The following is an 18,110-nucleotide window of genomic DNA, read 5'->3' on the forward strand; positions in this document are numbered from 1 at the left end:
TATATAATGGTCAGTAAACATTTGTTGGGTGAATTACTGGCTTTTTGTGTAGATGTACACATCTGTTTAGTATGTGAGCATAATTAGAGTTAATGCTTCTCAAATGGTGTTTTAGTAAAGTAATTCAGTGATTTGCCTTTTAATGAAGTTTTTCTGTTGCCATTGTGAAAGTCTTAGAACGTAAGTTCACAAAGAAAAATTAATATTTTGAAAATCCTGAGGAAAAAGAAGGAAAAGTAGCTTATTTGAAGAGATATGCAACAGAAGAATGAAAAGGTATTATGGACCTAGACCTAGAATGAAAAGGTATTATGGTCTAGTATAAAGAACATTGGTCTGGGGCCAGGATAATCTGAGCCTTGGACAAGTCACTATAAAATGAGATAGTTTAAATGATTTCTATTTTTTCCAGTTTACAAAATCCTACAATGATATTTGTGTAGATTTTTCTGTAACAAAACCATGAATTTGAATTGATTATATTCATAAAATATACGTACAAGGAAAATATTCCTTAATCTCCTGGTTTTCATGTTTTATTTTAATCTGATCTTGTTTTGTAAATGGAAATAATAATTGGTTTTCTCATGTGAGAATGTACCAGATAAGCAGAGATAGCAGATTTCTTTAGCAGTGTTGTAAAGCTTGGGTTCTGTTGACTTCCTTAACTTGGTTGAATCTCATTTGGTTTCCTGTTCTTCGTAGTTTTTCCCAATGTCTTTCCCGTATGTTTTCTTCAACTTGTTATTCAGTCAGTTCCTGAAATTGTATTTCTTCTATAAAGTACTCAAAACCTTTGAAGAGAAATGATCACTCTTGCCAGGTTTTGATCAGTCTCATTCTAAAAGAGAGGGGAGTACCTTCCCTTTTGCTCATATAAAATTCAAACATGTATTGTTTGGTATAACAGGTTTCTCTATGTGTTGTCCTTAATCACTTTCTATGTGATTCTGAAAGTTCACCTTGCAACATTTCCCATCTTTGAGAGGGTTGGTCATATGTGTCTCACCAAACTTATGGTCATTGCTTAACCTTTTTTCTTTCCCTACCAAACACCTCCTCCTTGCCAGCAACACACATGCACAGACACACATACACACAGAGTTCATTTGTTTGGTAATGATCTCGGTTACCAAATCTATTGAAAGCTCAATGATTTCCATGTCCTTTTGTCATTTGCAGCATAATTTAAGGCCAAAAAAACCCTGCAAGATGTGAAAACACACAGCAGCTATGCCAGAGCCACGCAATATCTTTTCATTGTTTAGAATTTTGAGCTATGGCTTTCTCAGTGTTCTTAGCATAGAAGTTATTGCCATGGGTAGCAACCTGTACTAATGGCAATTTTAAATATTTTTGTGACTTTGTTTTTTGAAGTTGATAACATTGATACAATTTTTGAGACATAAAAGATGTTAGAATCCCTTCACTCTACAGATGAAGGAATTAATGCCCATAAACATGGTAACTTGACTAAGATTACAGTAATAAAAGGTAGAGCTGGGACTAGTAGCCATATACTAGTAGTTTAGCCATATGGTAGTTACCCATCCTGGGGGAAGACATGTATGTATTCATGTATTTTCTCCTCTGTTATGTGTGTGTGTATATACACCTCTTGTACAAGGTAGGTGAATATAGAAAACTTAGGAAATTTAACTTTTTCCTTTTCTTCTTACCTTTGTTTTCTAACTTTTCCAAATAGATATGTATAACTTTTGAATTTAATGTATTTCCCTGTTGTTTGAATATTGATTAGATAGTGAAACTCTACTGCAATGCCATTCCTTAGAGTTAACAATTATTAACAGTTTCTAACATTTTTGTGATTTTTTTTTTTTAATTTATTTTTTGGCTGCGTTGGGTTTTCATTGCTGTGTGTGGGCTTTCTCTAGTTGCAGTGAGCAGGGGCTGCTGTTCGTTGCGGTGCATGGGCTTCTCATTGTGGTGGCTTCTCTTGTTGCGGAGCACGGGCCCTAGAGCACGTGGGCTTCAGTAGTTGTGGAGCATGGGCTCAGTAGTTGTGGTGCACGGGCTTAGTTGCTCCACGACATGTGGGATCTTCCCGGACCAGGGCTTGAACCTGTGTCCCCAGCATTGGCAGGCAGACTCTTAACCACTGTGCCACCAGGGAAGTCCCTTTGTGATTTTTAAAAAAGTACATTCATGTAATTTAATAAATTTAGTAAGTTAAATTTCAATGCTTATAATTTACATGTGGATCATTTTAAAGTATGGTATTTGTAGATTCAAATTATTTCTTAAAACTGCTCCAAAAGCTTGCCAAGGTTAAATCTGGCCTCCTACAGTGAATTTACTTTTAAACTTCTCTTATACTCAACCTCCATTCATCTTTTTACTTGTCAGAGATAAGAACTTAAGTCTGCTTATGAAGACTTTTGTCTATCACTAGTAGTGCTAATTAGAACTTTTCTCTCCTACTGCTGCTATTAATAAATATTATCGCTGAGAAATAAATCCACAGTTTGAGCAAGCATATAACGTTTAAGCATTTAACATTAAGCGTTTAACTTTTTATTGTCATAAATGTGAAGTTGGAATTTATTTGCTAATCACCTGCAATTTAACAACATATATGCTATTTGGCAAAGGCATAAATAAGCACCATAATGACTGCTGCTGGAGAGATCAACAAGTGGAGATGAGAGGAGGGAGAAATAGGTAAAAAATGGGAAAACAGACTTTTATAGTTATTTATTTTTAGCATTTGGTTTACCATATTTATTGGGTTAAACAGCTGTTGTACTTATGTTTAGGATGCGATGGTTATTTAGGTTGAAAACACTAGTAACTCACTTTTAATTCTCTCTTGTTGTATATGCTCTATTTTCTACCTGAAATGCCTGTCTCTAACTGAATTTCCATTCAGTCTTAAAGATTCAGCTTATATTTCATCAGCTTATATTTCATCTTTATTACATAGTCTCTCTGCTGTTAAGATTAGTATGCACGTTATAACACATTACATATATTTAAATGAATAAAGTCAAGTAACATTTAGAATGGTGTTTGGCACCCAATGTTTGCTAAATGTTAGGCCTTATTACTATTTTATTAAATTGTACTTTTTTGTCATAAGAGTACTACCTCCTCAAGGCCATGGATATGCTATGTCTGGTCCATCCTTGTATTTCTCGTGATTGGCAAGTAGGTGATTAATAAATATTTGAATAATTGAGTGTGTGCTTTTTAGCAGGCTCTAAGTAGTAATACAGTAGTAATCCACGTTGGGGGGGGAGGATTTGTGTGTGTGTGTGTAACTTTTTAAAAACTGCTTTATTGGGATATAGTTTACTTTGCATAAAATTCACACATTTTAAGTATACAATTAAATGATTTTTAGCAAATTTTCAGAGTTGTGCTAACATTACTACATACCAATTTTAAAATATAGCTCATCACTTCACAAAAGATCTTATGCTAGTGTTTAAAGTTTTAAAGAAAACAGTATATTATATGGATAAAAAGTGACTTAGAAATTAACTAGCCATAAATTGGAAAGAAAGTACTCTACTTTTCACCCCATTGGAGCAGAGAAAGTAATTAATCCCTAGAACCTAGCACAGTAATGGATACATAGTAATTATTTGTTAATTTAAAAAACTACATACCTATTAAATGGAAATACCATTCTGTGTTCTGTAAGATTCACTTGTTTGAATTTTTTGACAATTTCTTTTTCCCTTTTGCCTGAATTTAGAACTTTGAAGCTGTATTACAAGCAAAGAAATATAAAAATTCTGGAAGATCAGAGCAGCCTGAACTCTACTCTTTATTGGGGGTGGGGGGCTGGAGGTGGGCACCCTCTACAGCCTTTGTTTTTTAGATAGTCTTTGGCCTATAAATAAGCCTTTGGCCAGTTTGGCAGCCTTTTGGAATTCTGATTGACAGCTTACTGCATCAGTTAAGTCATGCGAATCCAGAACTATTCTATTTGTATGTAGTATGTAAAAACCCTGCTCTTTAAGATAAGTTAAGATTTAGAAAAAGAAGCCTTATAAATCCCTTTCATGAGACCTCAGAGAAATAAAAGTCCTTCTTGATTCGAGATGGGGTTGTGATTTGAAAATGTCTAAATATCTAATACCACTTTTTTTTTTTTTTTTTTTTGTGGCTCAGTCATGGGTACTTTTTTTTCTTTTTTTTAATTAATTTATCTATTTATTTTTGGCTGTGTTGGGTCTTCGTTTCTGTGCCAGGGCTTTCTCTAGTTGCGGCGAGCGGGGGCCACTCTTCATCGCGGTGCGCGGACCTCTCACTGTTGCGGCCTCTCTTGTTGCGGAGCACAGGCTCCAGACGCGCAGGCTCAGTAATTGTGGCTCATGGGCCCAGTTGCTCTGCGGCATGTGGGATCTTCCCAGACCAGGGCTCGAACCCGTGTCTCCTGTATTGGCAGGCAGATTCTCAACCACTGCGCCACCAGGGAAGCCCCTCTAATACCACTTTTAAGACACTTTGTTTTTTGCAATAAAAGACATGGGTAAATGCTGCCAGGTTGTTGCGTAGGATATCTTTCTATCTTACTATTTCATTCAATCTTCTCTTTACCTTGGAGGTAACAGCTTTCTCTCAAGAGAAGAAAACTCTTCCTTGCTCTATTATAAGGAGGTTGTCAGTTCTTTTATTTTGCAAATATTTCTGTGGATAGTAATAGCCCAAAGCTTACGTCACAGCAACTACAGTGCTAAATTGTCTTGATAAATCCTTTATTAAGAGTTTCAAATTATCAGAAACTCCAAATTTAATAAGTAAGATGTACTAAGATGGGGAAAAAATTCTGTAAATAAATATTTAGGTCAATATATAGCAGTTGTTTAGGATTTATTAATAGTTTGCTTTATTAAGAAGTTAAAGCCCATTCATTGTACATTAATCCCACTTCTTTAGATGGGATTAGAGACTAGACTAGAAATAATCTCTGTCCCTCAAAAGTCTACCTTTTACTGAACAAATCTTTTAAGTAGTACATTTTGCAGATTTTATTTTCTGTGAGAAACAGGACATAGTTTTATGTTATTGTTTATTTGAATTATTTATTGTTTTTGTATTGTGATACAGCGAAAGCGCATTGTCTTGATAATAGTACTTTTGCTTTGGAATGAACCATAGGCTCTAAAATTGGCTTGAACTCTATTTGACTTTAAGACTTGTGGGAGACAATATGGCATAGTGGTTAACTGGCTTTGTATGAGACTGTCTGAATTCTAATCCTGGCTGTCCCACTTCTAGCCATGTAGCCTTGGCCAAGTAGTTTAACTTCTCTAAACCTCAGTTTCCTTACTTGTAAAAAGAAAAATATTTCTTCTTACTTCTTAAAGGCTGTAATGATTAAACTATGGTGAATATTGAAACTCTTGTTGTAATACTTGTCTAATTATTTTTATTCATTTTGCAGCCTATCTTATTAGTATTTTTTAATTGTCTTGGTATTTTTATTTTATTTTAATATTTATTTATTTATTTATTTATTTTGCCTGCACCGAGTCTTAGTTGCAGCATCAGACTTCTTAGTTGCAACATGCAGGCTTCTTAGTTGCGGCATGCATGCAGGATCTAGTTCCCTGACCAGGGATCGAACCCGGGCCCCCTGCATTGGGAGCTCGGAGTCCATTTTCTTAGCAGTTGCTGTATAGTGTATTAGAAAAGGCCTTGAAGAGAGAATTTCCAGTGCATTAGAGGAATAGCAAAGTTAGTGAGGATACAGCAGAATGAATGGAGAGAATGATAGGAGCTGAGATCTTAGAGGTGGTAACCAGGGAGGGGGTGAGGTGGGAAGACTTAAGCCATTATAATGACTGGGCATTTACTCCAAAGTGGAGAGCCATTGGATGGTTTTGAAGAGGGGAGTAACATGACCTGATTGACTTTTTAGAAAGGAGTTCTAAAAAGGAGAAAGGAGTTCCTTACTGAGTCCTTATTCCCATGGAGTCTATGGGTGGAATTCAGGAGGTCCCCTGAACTTAGAAAAAAATTAATTACATCTTTGTTTTCACTAACTTCTAACTGAAACAGTATTCCTGTCAGTTAATAATGTAGCCAGTAAACCTCAGTAGTTATTAAAATTACCTGTGATTTTTGTCACCACCAATAAAAATCAGATTATTGTTGCAAAATATGTTTCACCTAATATCTTATCCAGTGCAATGGGCTTTCTCTAGTTGCAGCGAGTGAGGGCTACTCTTCATTGTGGTGGCTTCTCTTGTTGCGGAGCACAGGCTCTAGGCTCACAGGCTTCAGTATTTGTGGCTCGTGGGCTCTAGAATGCAGGCGTAGTAGTTGTGGCACGCGGGCTTAGTTGTTCCGGGGCATGTGGGATCTTCCCGGACCAGGGCTCAAACCCGTGTCCCCTGCATTGGCAGGCGGGTTCTTAACCACTGCACCACCATGGAAGTCCTCTATGTTAGGTAACTTTAAAATGAGAAAAACACTTTAAAAAACAGAATGGTTAACATTATGTGGTAGAATAATTAATGTGCTTCTTAGGGATAACGAAATAGATCTGCCTATACCACCATGAAAGATCTTTACGATCTTTAAATAAATAAACAAAAATAAGGTGAAGATCAGAATATATAGATAAGTGTGTCAAAATCATAGTAAATCTAACAATGTTTACCTTTAGAGAAAGAAACTATGAATGGGCAGCAAGGTTCTCTCCCCTTCTCCCACCCCCCCTTTTTTAAAGCAGTTGCATTTACTAACCTTATACATATATTAGTTTTTAAATAGGGAGTTCATATGGGGGGGTGAGATTACCTTGTATATATATTACTTTTTAAATAGGAAGTTCATATAGGGGGTGAGATTATGGGTTCTTTTATTCTTTGTACCTTTGTATTTTTAATAATTCTTATGTTACAGTTTAAAATTTTTATGATATATCCAATATTACAGCTCCATTAATAATTTCAAAGTGATGTTCAGTATTTGAGAATGTGAATATGAAATGAAGATAGGAAATCATCTATATAATATAATCTTTATTATGAGTAAAATATGACTATGTGTATATACGAGTAGAAGAAAAGATAAGGGGATGTACATCAAAATGTTAATATCAGTTTTCTCTGGGTGATGGAATTTGAGGTGATTTTTAAAAAATAATTTTCTTTAATTTCTTGTAGACTATGAGAAGACAACGAAATGAAGTTGTAGTTGAATTAAGGAAGGTGAGCCTGATTAATATTGGGTACTTTCAAACATAATTCTAACAACCTTACAGCATATAGAGAAATTAGCAAACGTATATTAATCTCAAGTGCTTAATTGGCATTTCTTTTTCTTTTGAAAATGGAAAGATTGACTAAATTTGACAAGCTATTGAAGTTGACAAGATCCAGTTTGTCCACTATCCAAATATAGAGATAAACACATTATCAAATGATCTTTTCTTCTGTAATTTTAAATGATTTATATAAAGTATATGTCATACTAAATAGTTCTGCTATTTACAGTAGTAATTACTCCATAAAAGGAACTTGGTACTTAAAAATTTCATCAACTTTTCAAGTATTAAAGTAGGTTAGTTGAGAATATATTTTTAAGTTTGTCCCAAACATTTTTAGTGAAATTCAAGTGGCCCTTAAGTTTTGTAAGGTATTGTGGATTTTTGTCTGATTTTGAACTGCCCAACTTTTGCTTTGACTTTGTTTTTAGGTGATAAAGAGAAGCTCCCAGATGATGTATAAAATGGTTTAGTACTTTTAAATAAATATGTATGTTTGGTTCTGGCTAAACTGTACACTATCTTTTTTAATCAAATTATTTTGTTTTTTAGTTTATTTATACATTGTTCACGGTTCATTAAAAATGTAATATTTGGGGTTTGGGGCTCAAATTAGTGTTGCTTAAGTGTTTAATTCACAATTTGGTTTAACTTTCTGCATTTGCATTTTACTTTTAAAAGTCACTTCATGTTTTTTTGTAGGCACAGGACTGCCTAACCTTTGTATGAAAGTATTTAGCTTTTTAAAATTTAACTGAATTTTTTTTTTTTTTTTTTTTTTAAAGAATAAAAGAGATGAACATCTCTTAAAGAGAAGGAATGTACCACATGAAGATATCTGTGAAGACTCTGACATAGATGGCGATTATAGAGTGGTAAGTAATTGTTATTCTGGTAATTTAAAAATACCAGAGATAAATTTTTACATAAATACAGAAGTACAAGGTGATTTTTAACTTAGTTTTCTCTAACTTTTTTCCCAGCAAAATACCTCTCTAGAAGCTATTGTTCAAGTAAGTTGAGTTTCCCCCCCTTTTCATTTGTATTTCTTGGACTTAACAACTAATTACTGTGTATCTGCATCAAAAATTGTTTTGTTTTTTATAGAATGCTTCAAGTGATAACCAAGGAATTCAGTTAAGTGCAGTTCAAGCTGCTAGGTAAGTTAAATTTTAAGGACATATTTTGTAACTTACACAGGAGTTCTCTTTTGGGTTTTCACTATATAGTAGTCCTGTTTCTTATATTGACTTTGATGACAAACGATGAAGAACAGTCATAGACCAACTGAATTTATTTTCAAAATTATTCTCTGATTTAGAGTATTAAAATTAGCAATTTTCTAAACTCACTAATACATTGAGGCTTTAGTGTGGCTAATAGGTACAAATGCTAGGGAAAAGTTGATTTGACAGGGTATTGCTATAGAGTAATAGAAGAAAATTATTTATAAAGCTTTTTACCTTTTACTGATTAATAGGTATTTAATTTTATTAAAAGTCAGATTCATCAAATCCTGCTCAGGTAGCTGATTCTTCTCACAGTCCTCGTATTGATCAAACAATGAATTGAATTAAAGATTACTGTAACAGTGTACAGGGAAGTACACATTAAGATTTAGGACTACAGAGACTCCCACTTCTCAGTCAATGTAAGAATATTTAGTTATTTTTGCACATTTCTATTGTAAAACCTATGCACTCATATTTTAAGGGAAAAACAAGAAAAAATTATTACTGAGACATTTGTATTAATAAATAGCTTGGGGAAGACATGGTTGTATCATAGTACAATATAGTGGTTTCTTTGTTTTTTTTAAATTAATTTATTTATTTTTGGCTGCATTGGGTCTTTGTTGCTGCGCGCGGTTTTTCCCTAGTTGTGGTGAGTGGGGGCTACTCTTAACTGCAGTGCGCAGACTTCTCATTGCGGTGACTTCTCTTGTTGCAGAGCACGGGCTCTAGGGCGCGTGGACTTCAGTAGTTGTGGCACATGGGCTCAGTAGTTGTGGCTTGTGAGCTTTAGAGCGCAGGCTCAGTAGTTGTGGCGCATGGGCTTAGTTGCTCCGCAGCATGTGGGATCTTCCTGGACCAGGGCTCGAACCCGTGCCTCCTGCATTGGCAGGTGGATTCTTAACCACTGCGCCACCAGGGAAGCCCTCTTTGTTTTTTTATAAATAAAAGAATAACACCCTATGTTGTAATTGTAGGAAAGAGATGCTTAAGCAAGAAATTGATTCTAGTTACAGAATTTTAAAATGGAAAAAAACTTCACAGTTTTGTATAATACCTTATCCAGTGCATGAGTCCCTTTTATGTTTATTAGACTTTCCTACTTTTGCGTATTCACTTTAAATGGCCTAGAACACATATGGAAATTATAGAATTAAAGTGTTGCCCACCACAGGTAGAAGAACTTCTTAGAGAGGACTTCGCTGTGTAGGAAGAAAATCACAGAAGTTTTCACATCTCAAAATGGCAAATTAATGTTAATAGGAAGAATGATTAAGAAATTGATACATTATGTTCACCATTGTCAGAGTTGATTATAGTATTGGAGCAGCTCTTCTCAACATGAGTTCTGTAAGATAATTAAAGCCCTAAGGCTCCTAAGACAGGGGATCTCAAAATATAGTGTGTGGATCCCTAGGAGCGCCTGGGATAACTTCAGGGGGTATTATTTTCACAATAATTCTAAGACTTTATTTGCCTTTTTTTTTGTTGTTTTTACTGTGTTAACATTCACATGGATGTTGCAAAAGCAACTGTGGGTAAACTACTGGCACCTTAGCACAGAGCAAGACAGTGTCACCAAACTGATGATACATTGTAGATACTGTATGTGCCATTTTACAGTCAAAGAAAAAGGGCCATTTCTCTTTAAGAATGTCCTCAGTGAAGTAATAAAAAATAATTTCTTTTATTAAATTTGAAACCTTGATTAAGAAAGACTGGGTTTATTTCCTACGTTGTGCAAAGAATTGTACCATTTATTACGGAAAATACTGTGAAGAAGCAAGTGGAATAATTCTTGCTTTGGTAAGAAGTTTAGAACCTAATCAGGAAGGCAAAACTATATGAAAAATAGTGATGCTCAACAGCGAATGTAGCCATATGCCGTGTATATATTCTCGGAATTCAGAGAGGGTATTTTGAAAACATTTAACTTGAAAAGATAGAGTTTGAATAGGCAAAAAAGAGAGCATTCCAAGTGTGGGGAATAGGATTTGAAGGGCCTAGAAATTAGATTGAAATGGTCGGACAGACAACTGACCTGTTGTTGAATTACAGAGAATAAGATTAGTTAGATAAATAAGATGGAGCCAGTTCTTGGAGTGTTATAAAAAACTCAGTCAAGGAGTTTACATTGATAGGGTAGTAAATTAGCAGCCATCACTTGGTTTATATAGGGGAATAATCTGATTAAGCTTGCTTAAACATTGTCTTCATATAGTAGTGCAGGGGATTCAAATTGGTGAAGATTTGTGTTAGGCCACATTTAGGATTTGTCAGCTAAAACTGCAGTCTGCCATATGTATAAATGGGCACTAGGTATTGTTGTTTTACTCTCTAAGCTCCATGAGAGCAAGGATGTGTCTGTCTTGTTCACCTTAGTATCTCCAATATTTCTCTGGATATTTTCCTATGTATTGCTGTGTTTATTTCATTTCCTTTAGTTGTTGAGATGAGAATGTTGTTGAGCTTTTATGACCTTTGATTTGGTATATAGAGTAGGATGAAGAACTGGACACTAGTATCAGCTATAAACTTGTACCAGCATCCTATCTGCTTTTGTCCTAACTTAAAAAAAAGTAGTTCATGTCTTACCATTTTTTCCTAATTATTAATAATCTCTGTAAATTTATAAATTAATCTTTTTATAATAGAGAAAAGGTTGCATTATATAAATTTAAAAAGTAGCTTGCAGGGAGAGTATTTGCACCAAATATTCAGTTTATTGTAATATATCAAATGTGAATTTGAATTTAATTATATGTCATTAAGTTTCACAAGGGGTATATTTATATCTCTTATAGGAAGCTTTTGTCCAGTGATCGAAATCCACCAATTGATGACTTAATAAAATCTGGAATATTGCCTATTTTAGTCCATTGTCTTGAAAGAGATGACAAGTAAGTACATTTATTTTAAGAAATAATTTAGGATGTATCCTTTGCAGAAGACAAGATTTTCTTGTAGTTAGTTTGGTCTTTAAAGAAAAAAAAAAAAAGGGCTATAAGATGGAGTTGAGAAGCCAAAGTGAAAAACAGTGTAAGGTATGTTTACACCAAGAGAGGAAAGTAAAGACCAAACGGGAACTTGAGAATGATATATTTAACTTTTAAGCTTTGAAAATTGGCAAAAACTAGTTTAGCCAGATAGGTACTTGAGAAAACTGTTTGGGTAGTAATGTGCAGGTATCTTAATACAGAGTTCTTATTAAAAATAAGGACACCTGAGGAGGTTGTATGCTTTTTATACCGAAGAGATATTTTAAATAGTCATTGGAAGTTAAAAAAAAGGTACTGGGTGCATAGATCTTTTGAATAAAAATATTTAATACTTTTAAAATGCTAGGGGGAGGAGTGGTTGGTAGATATTTGGGCCAATGTAGAAATTCCTGCTGTTTAAAATTATTTGTTTTTTGTAGTCCTTCTTTACAGTTTGAAGCTGCATGGGCTTTGACAAACATTGCGTCTGGAACCTCTGAACAAACTCAAGCAGTAGTTCAGTCCAGTAAGTTGGTTATTAAGAGACAAAATTGTGATTTTCAAAAAAAAAGTTAATTAAAAAACTCAGTGCTTTTCCTAAAAGAATAGAGCTATTTATATTATAAAGTAATTAAGTATTTTGAATTCAGTAACAAATAAGGTAGTTGAAATAGGCCAACTCAAGTATGTTTCTTTGATCATCTTGTCCCATTGCCTGACATTTTCTATTTCGAAAAATTCGTTTGATTCTAAATCTGAGAACATTTCGTAATTGTAGTAGTAGTTACATTATTGTGTTTATAGGACATTAAATAAATAAAGGTGTTTTTCCTGTTGCCATACTACCCGTTGGGCACTGTTAGTGAGATGTCCATTATACATTTTAAAGAAATCTTCTTTTATAAAGTAGTCCTACTTTAGAGAATGGCTTGAAATTTTTTTTTTCATTGTTATTATAGGATTGGTTGTTTTTTATGTTCCAAGAAATGTAAGTGGGAAATAATTATTGAAAGTAATAACTTGAATTATTTTCATAAGTACTATTTGATTCTTCTACTAAACAAAGAAATTAATAATTTTAAAGAAGGTACTTTCAAAATCCCCTTCAAATATGTAAGCAGTATACTTGTCTAAGCCTGTTAAAATCTTAAGCACTGTTACGATTTTGAAAGGGAACAAAAGTGTTATGCAGTGAGGATTTTATTATATAGACACTTGTATTATAATATTACATAGAAAAGATAATTTCCTTAAATCTTAATAAAACTGATTAATTTTGGGTTCAGGTGATTTTAGGGTTTGGTTTTTTTGGTTTTGCTTTGTATAGTTGACTGTTTAGTTAATTTTATGATCTCAAGACAATGTCTTAATCCCTCTTTTTCCTTTCTCTTTTGTGTTCCTTAAAGATTAGAAAGAGGCTTAGAATTTGTTTTAACACTGTTAGTCTGTCTTAATATACCAAAAGTAATGGATAAATGAATTACTTTTTATTACTTTTTACTATAAATAAGCATGATTGATCTACATGTACTCAAATAGCATTTTTCAGAGCAATATCAGAGGGAAGAAAAGAAATAGAAGAATCATTTGTTCAGTGCAGTATTATTCTGTTAAACGTCTCTTTGTTTTTCCTTGTGTTAGGCAACAGAATCATTTTCTGATTCAGAAGGTCTCACGTGGCACAGGAATCACTGGCCTGGCTAAAGACCCATATGATGTTATTTTAAATTTTTATATTCAAAAGTTATTTTAATAATTGGAGTTTTTTTCAAATTTGAAGATAATGCTAATCTTTAAGGAATTAATTTCTTGAAATTGGAATTAAATCCAGTTTTAACTGTGAATGAAATTTTATCAGCTTAATTTGACATTTGTCTGTATGTTAAAACTGTCACTTTGATGATGTATAGTCTGCTAGCCAGAAGTTTTCCACTACCGTTATTCTAATGAAAATCAATTAATGAAGATATATTTTAAATATATTTTTGATAGGTTTCTTTCTTTTGGGATTTCAGCAAAGAAACAAGTTTGATTTTTGGTTTAGATTATAGTGTTTTCAACCTTTTTTCTTTCAATTTTATTGAAATATAATTGATATATAACAGTATCTTCAAACTTAAATGATAGCTTATGTTTTCCTCCTTCAGATGCTGTGCCACTTTTCCTGAGGCTTCTCCATTCACCCCATCAAAATGTCTGTGAGCAAGCAGTGTGGGCATTGGGAAATATCATAGGTTTGTCTAAAACTTGTAATACTAGTCCAACAATCATTGTTATCATGTACTATGTAATAAAAATGACTACTAGTAGTTGAAAAGAAAGAGCAATTTGCCTTTTTTAGTACTAGTTTTTATGAACTAGTTTACAGAAATTACAGCTGTTTAAGTATAAACCCATAGTAAACAGAATGAACATTTTTGTTGCTTGTGATACCATTATATCTCTTTGTATATAGTCACCTCTTAATTATTTGAATAATTATGAAATATGTATGTGATTTAGGTATTTTCCTCTTTCTCCTTTATTATGTTGGTCCATTTTATTCCTCAACTCTCTTACTATCCTAGGAAATAATAAAAAAGGAGGAGGCAAAACTTAAACCAAAATTTTTCTCTATAATAGCAGTTCTGAGAAGAATCTAAATTGAAATTTTTTATATCTCTTGTGGATTTTAGTACAATGAAATATAGTAATGTTATCCACTATCATCATGAAGTCATCATCATACATGTGGTATCTGTACCTTATAGGCAGTCTCATTAAATGTTGACCACCGTGATTGCCATACCTTCAGGTTTTTTCTGATAAATAATTGTAGGAAGAATAATTAAAGACAATTCCAATATTTCAAGAATTTGTTTTTTAACTACAGCCTAACTTTACCCAAACTCAAAAATTCAAAAATCTATCCTCCAGTGGAGAATGGAAAAAATCTGGAGTCTGAACTGTATTGTGTACCATGATGTTAAAAGTTATTTTTGCCACAGATTTTTTTGTTTTTGCATGGAAGTAATTAGTTTTACTCTGATATACCTCCTCTTTATTACCCTTTTGGGGGCCAAGATGGAAGGTAAGGTATGGTTAGTGCCCCACAATTGTGAGTTTTCAAATGGGAGAATTTCCCTATAAACTGTTCTTGGCATATGGTATATTACTGTTAGGAATGCTATCGTTTGTATATCCAGAGTCCCTCACTTTTATACCAAATTGTAGATTTAGAACTATTAATACAACATCTTGATCTTTGGCTTTTAACTCCAGTGACATTATAGAATTAATTAGAATACATGGATGCAAAAAGAACAAGCATTTTATCTTCAAATACCACAGTGCAGGGCAAAGTGTTTTCACTTACGGAATGTAATACTTCAGTGTGGCTTTCATACTACAAATTACAGTGATACTCTAGATAGAGGAAATTAAATTTGGCACTTTTCTCTAGGGCAGTGATTCTCAAACTCTAGCGTGTTATCAAAATTATATTAAGGGCTTGTTAAAACAGAATCCTGGACCCACAGAGTTTCTGTTTCAACAGATTTGGGATAGGGCCCCAAAATCGCTATGGGAACCACTGATCTAGGGGTATTGGTTCCCTCTCCCCTGCCTTTTTGAGACATAGTTTCTAAGTGTATAGAGTAATTTATAGTTAATATTCTCTATGCTTTGATATTAGATCATCAGTATAAATTCTACAAATATTTTCTCTGTAATGGTATTTCAATATATCTCTTTTTATAACATGAAAGTTTCTTAAACTTAGAGTACCATTGAGAGAGAAGAGAAAAAGCAGCAGTTCTGTGTTCACAAAGTACTTTAAAGCCTTACTGAGGCTTTTAGATGGCATAAAAACATTTTAGGGTGAACAGCATATAAACCTGAATACATGAATAATGTGCAAAAAAATCTTAGTACCTTATCTTGCTTCTCTTGGCTCAAAGACCTAAAATGTGAACTAGGTTATTATTGTCTAAAACTTTCACATAAAACGAAATAGTGTACTTGGTTCAAATACAGGAAGTAGCATATTGAACCCAGTGCTTTACGTTTTCTGAGTTGCTTATTGTATTGAATTAATAAATCCTTCTTCCTACAGGTGATGGGCCACAGTGTAGAGATTATGTCATAAGTCTTGGAGTTGTGAAACCTTTACTTTCCTTCATAAGTCCATCTATTCCTATAACATTCTTAAGAAATGTTACTTGGGTTATGGTCAACTTATGTCGCCACAAAGACCCACCACCCCCAATGGAAACCATTCAGGAGGTAACAAGTACTTTTGTTTTTGTTTTCTTTTAAAGTAAAGTAGATATCATTATGTGTATGTTTTTATCTCTGTATATTTTAAAATCTATATATTTCTCTCTTCAGATTCTTCCAGCTCTTTGTGTTTTAATTCATCACACAGACGTAAATGTGAGTAAATGCTTCCCGTCCTATATTTTTATATGTATATATGGTTAGGGCTTGTCCCAGTGACGTAGGGGAGAAAATGACATTATGTCAGTGTACTTTATCAAATTTTTTCATTTCAGGAGCTGCAGTACATAGTTTGGTATTTTATATTTTCTCTGTGTTTACCCATATCACAATATTTAATTTCAGTGAAGAAATCAAGCCTGTTATTTTGGTCTGGGCAGTAATGTATGTGCATATATTATATATTAGTGTTGTGAAAACTGACATTGGAAGTTCTTAAAGTTGCCAGTTAGTAATCTCTCTCACTAAGATTTTATCTTTGATTGTTCATGAGCTTTTTATGAAAGCTCATTTTGACAGCTGGCCTTTGAGAGAACACTTAACACCTAGTGGTGGTATTTTTCGAAAGGTAATAAAGAGAAATATTTGTGCCTTTATGCATGGTTTGTATTCATATACCATTCTTACACCAAAGCATGAATATCAGTTGCTCTTTAATTTCATATTTACTCTATTAATTCATTTATAGTGACTTTGGTAATGGCTTCACTTGGTGTAGAGATAATTCTTGAGTATACAAACAAAAAGGAAGAAAATCAGTGCAGACTAGATTTTAAACATAATAAATATATCCTACTCATACTTAATAACACAGAGAGCAAAGGAGAAAGCAACTCAGGAAGTATGAATGAGTGAGAAACTGCCGTAACTGCTTATAAATTCAGTCTAGCCTTCATTGTGTTAGAAGAGCTAGGAATATAATGGGTAAAAGAAAATCACATGAATAAAACGCATAGTAACAATCAGCACCTTGTGTAGTTCTTTAAAAACACAGTTTGGTATGATCAGTGTCTGACAAGCTGCTTCATTCCTTCACAGTTTCTAGGGTATTAATACCCTTTTGCCAGGATCTCTGTAAAGATACGGAACAAATTAAAGTTAGAATTATACTGCATCAAGCAGTGACATAATGTGCTTGATATTCATTAGATGAAAATGATCTTTGTCCTAAAGATATTTTTTCTAGCTCCAGATAGTCTAGGGTGTTTAAAAAACAAACAAGCAAAAAAAACACACATGTAAACAAATTTTGGTTTTGGCTTATTATAGCCAAATTCTTTGATTAAATTACAGTTTTTTGTATTTTACTTTTATTAAAAGATATTCAGGAAAGATTAATCTCAAAGTTTATAACTCTTCTGGAAAACTAGACATCTTAGTTGACCTTATTCAGAGATGTATTGTGTTCTTTCCACTTGTTTACCCCAATCCATTTGAGATTGTAACTCCGTTTTTCTTGCTTTTGATATATCTTGAATTTCTCAAGCCAGTTTGCATTGTTCTTTTTTAGTAGCATTAGTAATATTGTTTACTAAACAATAATGTTTACTAAAAATGAAATCTTCTTAGGTTAACACTTAGGAACAAGTTCTTAAATCAGGCCATCAAAGAAATAAAAAAAATAAAATAACGAAACTGCTTCCACAAACCATAAGTGAAACATTGAAATTACACTCTAGTTGTAATTAGTAAACTTATCATAGACTTAACTTTGCTGACACAAAAAGTGCCTATAAGATCAGGCCTGATTTAAATTGTGATTTTGATGTGAGCATATTAATGACATGTTTAGTATTGGGCCTTTTTAAAAAAATATATCTGGATTTTACATACAGTCATGCACAAGTAACTTGAAGTTTTTTTGCCTGTATCAACAAATTTTGGCAAAAAAAAAGTTACTTTTGTAAGTTGAAATTTAGTTGTCTCACATATTTTGATACCACTTTATGTGTGTGAATTTTTCATTCGGTGTCTTCTTTTTACATTAAAAATATCCATAGTGCTTTCTTGAATTTCTGAAAGGGAAAATGGCAAAGTGCTATTTTCTTCTAGGAGCTTCTTGGATGTTTTAAACATATCATTGATTTAGAATTTAAAGGTTTCAGACTTTTCTGGTTTGTCTTTTGACAGAGTTCATATTCCAGAAAGGCTTTCGGAAGTAAAGTTTCAGGCACAATTATTTATTACTGTGTTTTTGTCAATAATTGTATTATTTAGCAGTTTAACAGTTGTTTGTCATTCTTCGTTTTGGCCATAACTTCTAATTAGGAGTTCACATACAAAGAAAGAAGAAACACAATGGCCTGTTGTACTTTGAAATATAATTAAGTTAATTACAGAGGCTTTTTTTTTAAAGTACTTTTGGCAGCTGATGTAAATTATAGTTTTGTTTGGTTG

The 18,110-nt window shown here is 33.2% G+C and overlaps 2 protein-coding genes across 2 annotated transcripts in view; both read left to right on the top strand.

The window, feature by feature from the left end:
• The window catches only part of B3GALNT1 (beta-1,3-N-acetylgalactosaminyltransferase 1 (Globoside blood group)), a 646,348-nt gene that overhangs the window by 552,031 nt on the left and 76,207 nt on the right, over positions 1 to 18,110 (top strand). The window lies entirely within an intron of this gene.
• KPNA4 (karyopherin subunit alpha 4) overlaps positions 1 to 18,110 on the top strand; it is a 55,338-nt gene that overhangs the window by 19,338 nt on the left and 17,890 nt on the right. Inside the window, exons 2-10 of the mRNA XM_082394074.1 lie at positions 7,146 to 7,190; positions 8,032 to 8,121; positions 8,230 to 8,259; positions 8,354 to 8,406; positions 11,283 to 11,378; positions 11,897 to 11,982; positions 13,604 to 13,690; positions 15,550 to 15,719; positions 15,825 to 15,869. Coding sequence (XP_082250200.1) covers positions 7,146 to 7,190; positions 8,032 to 8,121; positions 8,230 to 8,259; positions 8,354 to 8,406; positions 11,283 to 11,378; positions 11,897 to 11,982; positions 13,604 to 13,690; positions 15,550 to 15,719; positions 15,825 to 15,869 — 702 coding nt within the window. The remainder of the gene's footprint in view (positions 1 to 7,145; positions 7,191 to 8,031; positions 8,122 to 8,229; positions 8,260 to 8,353; positions 8,407 to 11,282; positions 11,379 to 11,896; positions 11,983 to 13,603; positions 13,691 to 15,549; positions 15,720 to 15,824; positions 15,870 to 18,110) is intronic.

Source organism: Balaenoptera borealis (genome assembly GCF_965194805.1).
Source record: "Balaenoptera borealis genome assembly, chromosome: 5".
Taxonomy (NCBI): Eukaryota; Metazoa; Chordata; class Mammalia; order Artiodactyla; family Balaenopteridae; genus Balaenoptera; species Balaenoptera borealis.